At 71.2% G+C, this 13,596-nt stretch overlaps 1 protein-coding gene across 1 annotated transcript; it reads left to right on the forward strand.

The window, feature by feature from the left end:
• Positions 1-323: 323 nt before the first annotated feature.
• Gpr35 (G protein-coupled receptor 35) lies at positions 324-12,010 on the forward strand. The gene is made up of 2 exons (XM_042689057.1): positions 324-456; positions 10,582-12,010. Exon 2 carries the CDS (start codon positions 10,592-10,594, stop codon positions 11,501-11,503), a length of 912 nt encoding a protein of 303 aa, XP_042544991.1. The 5' UTR covers positions 324-456; positions 10,582-10,591; the 3' UTR covers positions 11,504-12,010.
• The last annotated feature ends 1,586 nt before the right edge of the window (positions 12,011-13,596 follow it).

The following is a 13,596-nucleotide window of genomic DNA, read 5'->3' on the forward strand; positions in this document are numbered from 1 at the left end:
GGCGGGGCGGGCCTCTCCTGACTGGGGGGAGTGGGGGGGGCTGGTGGGGGGGGCGAGGCGGGGCGGCCTCCCTGCGGGCGGGCGTGGAGGCCCCGCCAGGTGGGTGCGGCCGGCCCATCGCACAGGCGTCCTCTCCTGACCGGGGTGGTCGTGGGGGGGGGGTGCTGTGCAGCCAGCCAGCAGTGACGCACAGAGACGTGGCTCTGGGAAAGAGGAAGCCAGGAGGGCGGGGCTTGCTTTCAGAACAAGTGCTCGTTCTCATCAAATTCGCTGGCTCTCTAGATGCCAGCCGTGGCGGCTGACACCCCACTTCCCCCCAGGAATCCCCCACGGCCCCGGGCGGGTGCGGGAAGTGCTCTGCTCCCGTCAGCAGCCCGTGGGCCTGCCTGAGGCCACCGCACACGCTTCCCCAGCGCAGGGCCGACGGCCAGGAGCCGTGGCCGGGACGGACCACAGGTGGGAGCCAGGATGCGCAGGGTCTTCTGGGGTGTGGGGCTGGCACGGCCGGGACGGGGGCCGTTAGGACAGGTGGAGGCTGGGGCAGGGGTGTCGTACAGGTGAGGCCGTGCCGGCGGGCTGCTTGGAGGATCCGTGTGCGGTCCTCCATGCGGGGACGCCCCCCCGGGTGTAAGTGCAGAGAACTCAGGGTCTTCTGGGGTTCTCCCTCACTGGGGACAAATCTATCCGTGGTGCCAGGCCGAATCTCCGCGCCACAGGAAAGGACCCAGTGCCCTGGGGGAGCCGCGTGCATCATTGTCTCAGTCACAGGCTTTGGTGAGCTCCAGAGCATTTTGGGGGCAGGGTCAGTAGCCCTAGGGCACCCACAAGGTTGAGGGGCTCCTGGTGTCCGCAGCCCCACCCTCTGCCCCCATGCCTTTGTTAATGGACCCGGTCCCAGGCTTGAAGAGCACTGAGGCTCTGGGGTCCCCTCTGGGGCGTGGGGGGCTGGGGAGGGGCTGGGGCTGTGAGGCTGAGGCTCTGGGGTCCCCCCAGGGGCGTGGGGGGCTGGGGAGGGGCTGGGGCTGTGAGGCTGAGGCTCTGGGGTCCCCTCTGGGGCGTGGGGGGCTGGGGAGGGGCTGGGGCTGTGAGGCTGAGGCTCTGGGGTCCCCTCTGGGGCGTGGGGGGCTGGGGAGGGGCTGGGGCTGTGAGGCTGAGGCTCTGGGGTCCCCCAGGGGTGTGGGGGGCTGGGGAGGGGCTGGGGCTGTAAGGCTGTCTCTGGGGTCCCCCCAGGGGTGTGGGGGGCTGGGGAGGGGCTGGGGCTGTGAGGCGGAGGCTCTGGGGTCCCCCCAGGGGCATGGGGGGCTGGGGAGGGGCTGGGGCTGTAAGGCTGAGGCTCTGGGGTCCCCTCTGGGGCGTGGGGGGCTGGGGAGGGGCTGGGGCTGTGAGGCTGAGTCTCTGGGGTCCCCTCTGGGGCGTGGGGGGCTGGAGAGGGGCTGGGGCTGTGAGGCTGAGGCTCTGGGGTCCCCTCTGGGGCGTGGGGGGCTGGGGAGGGGCTGGGGCTGTGAGGCTCAGGCTCTGGGGTCCCCTCTGGGGAGTGGGGGCTGGGGAGAGGCTGGGGCTTGGTGAGGACTCAGCCACTACCACAGACCTCTCACCTGGACTGCAGTGCAGAATCAAAGTGGAGCCTGGACTTGGCAGGGGTGAAGAAGAGGCCAGCTAGGGGTGCTGGCTTCTCTTCCCCTGTTAGCCACACACTTCCCGGGCAGGAAGCGACAGGCCCGCAAGTCCTGGTTTCCCCAACCCAGAGTTCCCTGGCCCCTTCCCCACACTGAGCTCTGGGAGCTTAAGAACTGGCTGTGTGCAGACAGGCAGGGAGAGAGGCCAGCCTGCCGATCCCAGGCAACAGGGCCCCGGGTCCTCACAGAATGCCTTGCGCCAGGGGCGCTGGTGGGGCCCTGGGTTCTGGCTTCCTGACACAGGGGGAGGGGTTGGGGTGTAGGGCTCTGGGCAGGGGAGGGGTTGGGGGGCAGGGCTCTGGGTGGGGGAGGGGTTGAGGGGACAGGGCTCTGGGCAGGGGTTGGGGGGGCAGGGCTCTGGGCAGGGGAGAGGTTGGGGGAACAGGGCTCTGCGCAGGGGAGGGGTTGGGGGAACAGGGCTCTGGGCGGGGGAGGGGTTGAGGGGACAGGGCTCTGGGCAGGGGAGGGGTTGGGGTGCAGGGCTCTGGGCAGGGGAGGGGTTGGGGGGCAGGGTTCTGGGCAGGGGGAGGGGTTGGGGTGCAGGGCTCTGGGCAGGGGAGGGGTTGGGGGGCAGGGTTCTGGGCAGGGGGAGGGGTTGGGGTGCAGGGCTCTGGGCAGGGGAGGGGTTGGGGTGCAGGGCTCTGGGCAGGGGAGGGGTTGAGGGGACAGGGCTCTGGGCAGGGGAGGGGTTGGGGGAACAGGGCTCTGGGCAGGGGAGGGGTTGGGGGGACAGGGCTCTGGGTAGGGGAGGGGTTGGGGTGCAGGGCTCTGGGCAGGGGGAGGGGTTGGGGGGCAGGGCTCTGGGCAGGGGAGGGGTTGGGGGGCAGGGCTCTGGGCAGGGGAGGGGTTGGGGGACAGGGCTCTGGGCAGGGGAGGGGTTGGGGGACAGGGCTCTGGGCAGGGGAGGGGTTGGGGGGCAGGGCTCTGGGCGGGGGAGGGGTTGGGGGGCAGGGCTCTGGGCGGGGGAGGGGTTGGGGGGACAGGGCTCTGGGCGGGGGAGGGGTTGGGGGGCAGGGCTCTGGGCAGGGGAGGGGTTGGGGGGACAGGGCTCTGGGCAGGGGAGGGGTTGGGGTGCAGGGCTCTGGGCAGGGGGAGGGGTTGAGGGGACAGGGCTCTGGGCAGGGGAGGGGTTGGGGGGCAGGGCTCTGGGCAGGGGAGGGGTGGGGGGGCAGGGCTCTGGGCAGGGGTGGGGGGCAGGGCTCTGTGAGCAGGGGAGGGGTTGGGGGGCAGGGCTCTGGGCAGGGGAGGGGTGGGGGGGCAGGGCTCTGGGCAGGGGTGGGGGGCAGGGCTCTGGGCAGGGGAGGGGTGGCGGGGCAGGGCTCTGGGCAGGGGATGGGTTGGGGGGGCAGGGCTCTGTGAGCAGGGCAGGGGTGGGGGGGCAGGGCTCTGTGAGCAGGGCAGGGGTGGGGGGCAGGGCTCTGTGAGCAGGGCAGGGGTGGGGGGGCAGGGCTCTGTGAGCAGGGCAGGGGTGGGGGGCAGGGCAGGGGTGGGGGGCAGGGCTCTGTGAGCAGGGCAGGGGTGGGGGCAGGGCTCTGTGAGCAGGGCAGGGGTGGGGGGGCAGGGCTCTGTGAGCAGGGCAGGGGTGGGGGGGCAGGGCTCTGTGAGCAGGGCAGGGGTGGGGGCAGGGCTCTGTGAGCAGAGCAGGGGTGGGGGGGACAGGGCTCTGTGAGCAGGGCAGGGGTGGGGGGGCAGGGCTCTGTGAGCAGGGCAGGGGTTGGGGGGGCAGGGCTCTGTGAGCAGGGCAGGGGTGGGGGGGACAGGGCTCTGTGAGCAGGGCAGGGGTGGGGGCAGGGCTCTGTGAGCAGGGCAGGGGTGGGGGGCAGGGCAGGGGTGGGGGGGACAGGGCTCTGTGAGCAGGGCAGGGGTGGGGGACAGGGCTCTGTGAGCAGGGCAGGGGTGGGGGACAGGGCTCTGTGAGCAGGGCAGGGGTTGGGGGGGCAGGGCTCTGTGAGCAGGGCAGGGGTGGGGGGGACAGGGCTCTGTGAGCAGGGCAGGGGTGGGGGGCAGGGCTCTGTGAGCAGGGCAGGGGTGGGGGGCAGGGCAGGGGTGGGGGGGACAGGGCTCTGTGAGCAGGGCAGGGGTGGGGGACAGGGCTCTGTGAGCAGGGCAGGGGTGGGGGGCAGGGCAGGGGTGGGGGGGGCAGGGCTCTGTGAGCAGGGCAGGGGTGGGGGCAGGGCTCTGTGAGCAGGGCAGGGGTGGGGGGGGCAGGGCTCTGTGAGCAGGGCAGGGGTTGGGGGGGCAGGGCTCTGTGAGCAGGGCAGGGGTGGGGGCAGGGCTCTGTGAGCAGGGCAGGGGTGGGGGACAGGGCTCTGTGAGCAGGGCAGGGGTGGGGGACAGGGCTCTGTGAGCAGGGCAGGGGTGGGGGGCAGGGCTCTGTGAGCAGGGCAGGGGTGGGGGGCAGGGCAGGGGTGGGGGGGACGGGGCTCTGTGAGCAGGGCAGGGGTGGGGGACAGGGCTCTGTGAGCAGGGCAGGGGTGGGGGGCAGGGCAGGGGTGGGGGGGGCAGGGCTCTGTGAGCAGGGCAGGGGTGGGGGCAGGGCTCTGTGAGCAGGGCAGGGGTGGGGGGGGCAGGGCTCTGTGAGCAGGGCAGGGGTTGGGGGGGCAGGGCTCTGTGAGCAGGGCAGGGGTGGGGGCAGGGCTCTGTGAGCAGGGCAGGGGTGGGGGACAGGGCTCTGTGAGCAGGGCAGGGGTGGGGGGGGCAGGGCTCTGTGAGCAGGGCAGGGGTGGGGGGGACAGGGCTCTGTGAGCAGGGCAGGGGTGGGGGGCAGGGCTCTGTGAGCAGGGCAGGGGTGGGGGGCAGGGCAGGGGTGGGGGGGACAGGGCTCTGTGAGCAGGGCAGGGGTGGGGGGCAGGGCAGGGGTGGGGGGGGCAGGGCTCTGTGAGCAGGGCAGGGGTGGGGGGCAGGGCAGGGGTGGGGGGGACAGGGCTCTGTGAGCAGGGCAGGGGTGGGGGGGCAGGGCTCTGTGAGCAGGGCAGGGGTGGGGGACAGGGCTCTGTGAGCAGGGCAGGGGTGGGGGACAGGGCTCTGTGAGCAGGGCAGGGGTTGCGGGGGCAGGGCTCTGTGAGCAGGGCAGGGGTGGGGGACAGGGCTCTGTGAGCAGGGCAGTGGTGGGGGCAGGGCTCTGTGAGCAGGGCAGGGGTGGGGGGCAGGGCTCTGTGAGCAGGGCAGGGGTGGGGGGGCAGGGCTCTGTGAGCAGGGCAGGGGTGGGGGACAGGGCTCTGTGAGCAGGGCAGGGGTGGGGGGGCAGGGCTCTGTGAGCAGGGCAGGGGTGGGGGGGCAGGGCTCTGTGAGCAGGGCAGAGGTGGGGGCAGGGCAGGGGTGGGGGGCAGGGCTCTGTGAGCAGGGCAGGGGTGGGGGCAGGGCTCTGTGAGCAGGGCAGGGGTGGGGGGGGCAGGGCTCTGTGAGCAGGGCAGGGGATGGGTTTGGGGGGGCAGGGCTCTGTGAGCAGGGCAGGGGTGGGGGGCAGGGCTCTGTGAGCAGGGCAGGGGTGGGGGCAGGGCTCTGGGAGCAGGGCAGGGGTGGGGGGGGCAGGGCTCTGTGAGCAGGGCAGGGGTGGGGGCAGGGCTCTGTGAGCAGGGCAGGGGTGGGGGGGGCAGGGCTCTGTGAGCAGGGCAGGGGTGGGGGGGCAGGGCTCTGTGAGCAGGGCAGGGGTGGGGGGGGCAGGGCTCTGTGAGCAGGGCAGGGGTGGGGGGGCAGGGCTCTGTGAGCAGGGCAGGGGTGGGGGGCAGGGCTCTGTGAGCAGGGCAGGGGTGGGGGGGCAGGGCTCTGTGAGCAGGGCAGGGGTGGGGGGCAGGGCAGGGGTGGGGGGCAGGGCTCTGTGAGCAGGGCAGGGGTGGGGGCAGGGCTCTGTGAGCAGGGCAGGGGTGGGGGGGCAGGGCTCTGTGAGCAGGGCAGGGGTGGGGGGGCAGGGCTCTGTGAGCAGGGCAGGGGTGGGGGCAGGGCTCTGTGAGCAGAGCAGGGGTGGGGGGGACAGGGCTCTGTGAGCAGGGCAGGGGTGGGGGGGCAGGGCTCTGTGAGCAGGGCAGGGGTTGGGGGGGCAGGGCTCTGTGAGCAGGGCAGGGGTGGGGGGGACAGGGCTCTGTGAGCAGGGCAGGGGTGGGGGCAGGGCTCTGTGAGCAGGGCAGGGGTGGGGGGCAGGGCAGGGGTGGGGGGGACAGGGCTCTGTGAGCAGGGCAGGGGTGGGGGACAGGGCTCTGTGAGCAGGGCAGGGGTGGGGGACAGGGCTCTGTGAGCAGGGCAGGGGTTGGGGGGGCAGGGCTCTGTGAGCAGGGCAGGGGTGGGGGGGACAGGGCTCTGTGAGCAGGGCAGGGGTGGGGGGCAGGGCTCTGTGAGCAGGGCAGGGGTGGGGGGCAGGGCAGGGGTGGGGGGGACAGGGCTCTGTGAGCAGGGCAGGGGTGGGGGACAGGGCTCTGTGAGCAGGGCAGGGGTGGGGGGCAGGGCAGGGGTGGGGGGGGCAGGGCTCTGTGAGCAGGGCAGGGGTGGGGGCAGGGCTCTGTGAGCAGGGCAGGGGTGGGGGGGGCAGGGCTCTGTGAGCAGGGCAGGGGTTGGGGGGGCAGGGCTCTGTGAGCAGGGCAGGGGTGGGGGCAGGGCTCTGTGAGCAGGGCAGGGGTGGGGGACAGGGCTCTGTGAGCAGGGCAGGGGTGGGGGACAGGGCTCTGTGAGCAGGGCAGGGGTGGGGGGCAGGGCTCTGTGAGCAGGGCAGGGGTGGGGGGCAGGGCAGGGGTGGGGGGGACGGGGCTCTGTGAGCAGGGCAGGGGTGGGGGACAGGGCTCTGTGAGCAGGGCAGGGGTGGGGGGCAGGGCAGGGGTGGGGGGGGCAGGGCTCTGTGAGCAGGGCAGGGGTGGGGGCAGGGCTCTGTGAGCAGGGCAGGGGTGGGGGGGGCAGGGCTCTGTGAGCAGGGCAGGGGTTGGGGGGGCAGGGCTCTGTGAGCAGGGCAGGGGTGGGGGCAGGGCTCTGTGAGCAGGGCAGGGGTGGGGGACAGGGCTCTGTGAGCAGGGCAGGGGTGGGGGGGGCAGGGCTCTGTGAGCAGGGCAGGGGTGGGGGGGACAGGGCTCTGTGAGCAGGGCAGGGGTGGGGGGCAGGGCTCTGTGAGCAGGGCAGGGGTGGGGGGCAGGGCAGGGGTGGGGGGGACAGGGCTCTGTGAGCAGGGCAGGGGTGGGGGGCAGGGCAGGGGTGGGGGGGGCAGGGCTCTGTGAGCAGGGCAGGGGTGGGGGGCAGGGCAGGGGTGGGGGGGACAGGGCTCTGTGAGCAGGGCAGGGGTGGGGGGGCAGGGCTCTGTGAGCAGGGCAGGGGTGGGGGACAGGGCTCTGTGAGCAGGGCAGGGGTCGGGGACAGGGCTCTGTGAGCAGGGCAGGGGTTGCGGGGGCAGGGCTCTGTGAGCAGGGCAGGGGTGGGGGACAGGGCTCTGTGAGCAGGGCAGTGGTGGGGGCAGGGCTCTGTGAGCAGGGCAGGGGTGGGGGGCAGGGCTCTGTGAGCAGGGCAGGGGTGGGGGGGCAGGGCTCTGTGAGCAGGGCAGGGGTGGGGGACAGGGCTCTGTGAGCAGGGCAGGGGTGGGGGGGCAGGGCTCTGTGAGCAGGGCAGGGGTGGGGGGGCAGGGCTCTGTGAGCAGGGCAGAGGTGGGGGCAGGGCAGGGGTGGGGGGCAGGGCTCTGTGAGCAGGGCAGGGGTGGGGGCAGGGCTCTGTGAGCAGGGCAGGGGTGGGGGGGGCAGGGCTCTGTGAGCAGGGCAGGGGATGGGTTTGGGGGGGCAGGGCTCTGTGAGCAGGGCAGGGGTGGGGGGCAGGGCTCTGTGAGCAGGGCAGGGGTGGGGGCAGGGCTCTGGGAGCAGGGCAGGGGTGGGGGGGGCAGGGCTCTGTGAGCAGGGCAGGGGTGGGGGCAGGGCTCTGTGAGCAGGGCAGGGGTGGGGGGGGCAGGGCTCTGTGAGCAGGGCAGGGGTGGGGGGGCAGGGCTCTGTGAGCAGGGCAGGGGTGGGGGGGGCAGGGCTCTGTGAGCAGGGCAGGGGTGGGGGGCAGGGCTCTGTGAGCAGGGCAGGGGTGGGGGGGGCAGGGCTCTGTGAGCAGGGCAGGGGTGGGGGGGCAGGGCTCTGTGAGCAGGGCAGGGGTGGGGGCAGGGCTCTGTGAGCAGGGCAGGGGTGGGGGGGCAGGGCTCTGTGAGCAGGGCAGGGGTGGGGGGGGCAGGGCTCTGTGAGCAGGGCAGGGGTGGGGGCAGGGCTCTGTGAGCAGGGCAGGGGTGGGGGGGGCAGGGCTCTGTGAGCAGGGCAGGGGTGGGGGGGGCAGGGCTCTGTGAGCAGGGCAGGGGTGGGGGGGGCAGGGCTCTGTGAGCAGGGCAGGGGTGGGGGGCAGGGCTCTGTGAGCAGGGCAGGGGTGGGGGCAGGGCTCTGGGAGCAGGGCAGGGGTGGGGGGGGCAGGGCTCTGGGAGCAGGGCAGGGGTGGGGGGGACAGGGCTCTGTGAGCAGGGTTTTTCCAGGCGTGGTGCTGCTGAGTGCTATCACAGGTTTGAACTCTTCCCTAGTTCAGTGTTCGTCTCACTACAATGGAACAGTTTAAAGACTGTGTTAGATTTTTCTTTAAACTTTCTCCCACAGGATCCTGGGCAATGCTGAGGCCAAGCTGAAAGTGACAGCCAGGAACGGGGCCCAAACCCCTCCTCCCCCCTTCCCCCGTGCCACCAGGGGACGGAGGGCCTAGGGGACAGAGCCAGAGCCAGGGGACAGAGGGCCCGGGGGACGGAGGGCCCGGGGGACGGAGGGCCCAGGGGATGGAGGGCCCGGGGGACGGAGGGCCCAGGGGACAGAGCCAGAGCCAGGGGACAGAGGTCCCGGAGGGCCCGGGGACAGAGGGCCCAGGGGACAGAGCCAGAGCCAGGGGACAGAGGTCCCGGAGGGCCCGGGGACGGAGGGCCCAGGGGACAGAGCCAGAGCCAGGGGACAGAGGGCCCGGGGGACGGAGGGCCCGGGGGATGGAGGGCCCGGGGGACGGAGGGCCCGGGGGACGGAGGGCCCGGGGGACGGAGGGCCCGGGGGATGGAGGGCCCGGGGGACGGAGCGCCCAGGGGATGGAGGGCCCAGGGGACTGAGCCAGAGCCAGGGGACAGAGGGCCCGGGGGACGGAGCCAGAGCCAGGGGACAGAGCCTGAGCCAGGGGACAGAGGGCCTGGGGGGACGGAGGGCCCGGGGGACAGAGGGCCCAGGGGACAGAGCCAGAGCCAGGGGACAGAGGTCCCGGAGGGCCCGGGGACAGAGGGCCCAGGGGACAGAGCCAGAGCCAGGGGACAGAGGTCCCGGAGGGCCCGGGGACGGAGGGCCTAGGGGACAGAGCCGGAGCCAGGGGACAGAGGGCCCAGGGGGACGGAGGGCTCCAGGGACGGAGCCGGAGGCAGGGCTGAGCCCTTCCAGCATGGTGGGGAGGGATGAGGCTGGCAGGGCCAGGGGTGGGGGGAGCTCCTTTGGCCTCTGGTGGAAGTGGGGTCTCTGGTGACGTGGAGCCCTTCCCAAGGTGAGCCAAGGGCCATTCTACCCAGCATGGCAGCCTCCCGGGCTCCTGTGGGATTTCCAGAAGGTTCCTGGGGGTCTGTGCTGCTTTCTGGGTAGCTGTGGCTGGAGTGCGGGGCTGAGTGCACAGGTGCAGGAGAGAAGGCAGACTCCTTCCAGAAGGAGCGTGAGCCGGGGCGGGAGTCCACACGGGTGAGCAGGCACGTGGCGCTTCTTGCGGACGAGTGTGTCATTAGGGTTTAACAGATGCAGGGTCTAAAGAGACAGAATCCAATTAGATGGAATGTTCTGGCTCCAACTGGCTCTGTACCATTTCCCTAATGGACTGGGGGGGCTGGAGGTTCCCTGGGGAAGGTAGAGGACATGAGCCAGGACTCACCATGCTGCCAGCCCGGGGCGCGGCCCTCTCCCTGGAGCCCCCTCCCGCCCCCTCAGCCTAGAAGCAGGGAGGCCGCGAGGGGAGGCCTGGGGAGCCAGGACCCCACCTCCACCCTCACGCCCGTCCTGGGCCCATAGAGAATGGGCTGGGCCTGGCCAGCGTGCCGGCTCCGTGACCCTGCCCATCACTTCCTGTCCTGGATTCCAGGGGATCCAGGCATCCCCCATGAGGGGTGGCGGCGGGCTGGCTGGGGGTGAGCCGGGGAGTCCACAGTCCAATGCTGTGCGCCTGCCGTGCCCTGGACCTCAGACCCCTGCCCACAGGGAGCCAGGGGCTGTGTGGCCAGTGAGGGTGGCCTTGCTCCTGAGGACACCTGGGTGAGCAGCAGGGGGTCAGGCCTGGAGGGGCAGCGTGGCCCTGACGGTGGGAGCCCCATGTCTGCTTGGGCAGTGGCCTTGGAGGAGCCTCGGCTGGTGCAGGGGGCTGAGGCCGCAGGTCTGAGAGCTGTGGCTCCGAGGAGGGGAGAGGAGCCAGGGCAGCAGAGCTCTCCCCGCTGCCGCTGCCATCCTGGCTCTGCTTCCGAGCAAGGCCAGGCAGAGCGGGTGCAGCGTCCAGCGGGGGCAGCAGCCTCCTGCAGCCTGGGTGGGGGAGGGCGGGAGGATCGCAGGCCTGGGCCGGCCCCGGGCCCAGCCTGGGGCCTCGGGCTCCCCACGGGCAGCGGCCGGCTGGCTGAGGCTGCCCGGGACCTGCCCGCAGCTGAGCTCTGGAGGGCACAGCCTGCCCCGCCAGGCTGAGGTGGATATTGCGCCCCTTCTGAGTGGAAACGGTGCGAGGAGCAAGGGTGGCCGCACTGTGGGCTCTTGGGCCTGGCGGCCGCTCAGAAGGCTTGGCTCTCCCGACCGACCGTCCAGGGGAGGGCGGGTGTGAGGCCTTGAGGGTGACTTTGGGGTGTGAATGGGGTGGGGTGGGGCTCACCCCTTCCTGAACCCCCGGCCTTGGGGGAGGGGCAGCAAGACCTAACCCTGGGTTGTTTGTGCAGCCCCAGGACAATGAACAACACCTGCGACTACGTCACCTGGCCCTCCCCGCTCAACTACATCTTCCTGGCCTACTCGGCCACGCTGCTGGTGCTGGGCCTGCTGCTCAACGGGCTGGCGCTCTGGGTGTTCTGCTGCCGGATGCGGCAGTGGACGGAGACTCGCATCTACATGACCAACCTGGCTGTGGCCGACCTCTGTCTGCTGTGTTCCCTGCCCTTCATGCTGCTCTCCCTGGACCACACGTCGGACACCCCGCTGTGCCAGCTGTCCCAGGCCGTCTACCTGGTCAACAGGTACATGAGCATCAGCCTGGTGGTGGCCATCGCCGTGGACCGCTACGTGGCGGTGCGGCACCCGCTGCGCGCCCGCGGGCTCCGCTCCCCGCGCCGGGCGGCGGCCGTGTGCACGGGCCTCTGGGTGGCGGTGCTCGGCTCTCTGGTGGCGCGCTGGCGCCTGGGCGTGCAGGAGGGCGGCTTCTGCTTCCGGAACCGCGCCCGCCAGCAGTTCGGCAGCACCGTGATCTCCTTACTTGGCTTCTACCTGTCGCTGGCCGTGCTGGTCTTCTGCTCCCTGCAGGTGGTGACCGCGCTGGCCCGGAGGCCGCCCGCCGACGTGGGATGGGCCTCCGGCAAGGCCGCCCGCATGGTGTGGGCCAACCTGGTGGTGTTCGTGGTCTGCTTCCTGCCCCTGCACGTGGCTCTGACGGCGCAGGCCGCCCTGGGCCCCACCTCCTGTGCGGCCCGGGTGGCCTTCTCCCAGACCTTCTCCATCACCAGCAAGCTCTCCGACGCCAACTGCTGCCTGGACGCCATCTGCTACTACTACATGGCCAAGGAGTTCCAGGACGCGTCCTCCCTGCCCGTGGCCTCCAGAGGCCAGACCCACAAGAGCCAAGACTCCCAGAGTATGACCCTCACCTAGCCTGTGTGCGGCGCGGGCCGGGGCGCCTGCCGCCGGGGAGACTGGCCCCGACCGCAGACTGTGGTGCTCTTCAGCACCCCGACCCAGCCCAGGCCCCGGGGGTTGCATTTGCTCCCTTGGGAAGAGAGCGGAGCCAAGGCCAGAGGACAGAGGCTGAGAGAGCCAATCCCAAGGACTCAGGACAGGGTCCCGCTCCTGCCAGCCCGAGCAGGCGGGCGGTGGGGGCGGGGGGGGGGTCTCTACTGCAGGCTTTAGTCTGCTGAGTAAAGCTGTCCACTGAGAGTCGGTCCTGCGGGTCCCCACGTCTCCTGGGCTCTGTGGGTGGGCGTCAGGTGGCTCAGAGGGCCAGGCTCTGCAGGGCTCCCCTAGACTGTCTGTGCAGGAGTGGAGCCGGGCGCGGCGGGGCCCCTCTGCCAGGGCAGAGGAAGGTGCGCAGGGCATCCGTCTGTCCTGTCAGCTTCCCGTGGTGATGGTTCTGCTTTCCCGGCCGGTGGCAGGTGGCGTGACAGCTGGACTGCACTCAGCTCGCCCTGTTCGTTTTGTGGGGTGAGGGCGGAACCGCTTCACTGCACCCCGCATGGCCGGTGCTGGTCACCGGCTGCTGAGCCGGGGCCTGGCCTGGCCTGGCCGCGGCCAGCTTCTGCCCAAAGGCCCCAGCGTAAATATTTTGTCTCGTGTGACCCGCCCACTGCTGCTGGAGCACGGCCGTCTCGGATGCAGTCACAGACCACACACACCGAGAGGCAGCTGGGCCCAGAGGGCTGTTTACAAGAGGCCGCGGCGGAGGCCCACCCAGTGCACGCCCAGGATGCTGTCCCCAGACTCCGGGCCTCTCCTTTGAGCTCATTCACGGACTCTTCTACCTGAGCTGGCGTGGCACAAGCCCGCGTGTCTGGACAGCCCCTGACCCGCAGGGGACTCCTGCCCTGATGGGCAATAGAAGTATCGCAGCACGAGTATTTGGTCCATGAGTGATAAGTACAGGCTGTGCAGCCCTGAGGGCTGGACTCTTGGGGTCACAAGGTCCCCCTGGGATCGACCTTCTGGCCTGTGCAGGGAATGGCCAGTCCAGGGTCCTGTCCTGTGCTGGGAATAGCCAGTCCAGGGTCCCATCCTGTGCTGGGAATGGCCGGTCCAGGGTCCTGAGGTGTCCTGGGAATGCACTTGAGGTGATCGGTGGCTCCACGGAGCAGTCAGGAACACTGAACGCACTGCCCACAGGCTGCATGTGTACCAGGCGCAGGCCAGTAAAATGCCCAGGGCAAGCAGAGGCCCAGAGGCCCTCTGGGAGGAGCCACAGCTCAGTGGGGAGGAGGAGGGTGGGTGAGCAGGGCCCAGAAAAGAGTTGCTGGCCAGGCACTTACAAGCTCAGTTCCTTACTAGGGAGATCCAGAGCGGGGTGGCCCTCCACCCTGAGCCTGTTGACACCCCGGGGTGTGGCCTTGCGTGGCAGCTCAGGACATCACTACGTTTTCTGAACGGCCAGCAGCACTGCGCAGGTCTGCAGGTGGGTGGGGTGAGTGGTGGTGGACAGCCCAGGGGAGGGCGCCGCTAGGCTGGCCGCACTGCAGGCCAGGTGGGGCCCGGGGAATGGAGGAGGGCCTGACCGCAGCCCCGTCCTTGGAGCGGGGAATCACTGGTGTGAAGGTCCAGGTTCTGCCCGGGCGAGCCAGCTGGGCTGTGGGAGAAGACGGTGCCAGGAGCGCACACGGGGGCCTGGCGTCCTGGCCTGGCCTCCCGGGGACGCCCCAGCGTGGGCATTGCGGCCCCCAGAGAAGCACGAGCGTGCTCCGTGCTGACCTGGGCTCTGGCGGGAGGCGTTTATTGATCACCGGGAAGTGCTCACTGGTGGGCCGGGAAGTGGTCGGGGTCTGCAGTGTCTGTGTCGGCTAAGGGCTCCGCTCTGGAGACATGTCCCAGTACCCAGAATTCTGATTTGTTGTGGGGGTAGAAAGCAGGACAGTATCAAGCTTTCCAGAAGATTCCAGAGTAGCCCTAGGACATCAGTCCTTTCAAGTTAAAAAAACATTTGTTTCATTCATTTTGTTTTAGTGTGTGCGTGTGTGTGTGTGCGCATGTGCGTGCGTGTGCGT

Source organism: Dipodomys spectabilis, unplaced genomic scaffold (assembly GCF_019054845.1).
Source record: "Dipodomys spectabilis isolate Male_0828 unplaced genomic scaffold, ASM1905484v1 ptg000124l, whole genome shotgun sequence".
Lineage (NCBI taxonomy): Eukaryota > Metazoa > Chordata > Mammalia > Rodentia > Heteromyidae > Dipodomys > Dipodomys spectabilis.

What these genes read in the sequence shown, in the direction of transcription:
- Gpr35 (XM_042689057.1), top strand. Translation starts at nt 10,592, where the DNA reads ATGAACAACACCTGCGACTACGTCACCTGGCCCTCCCCGCTCAACTAC.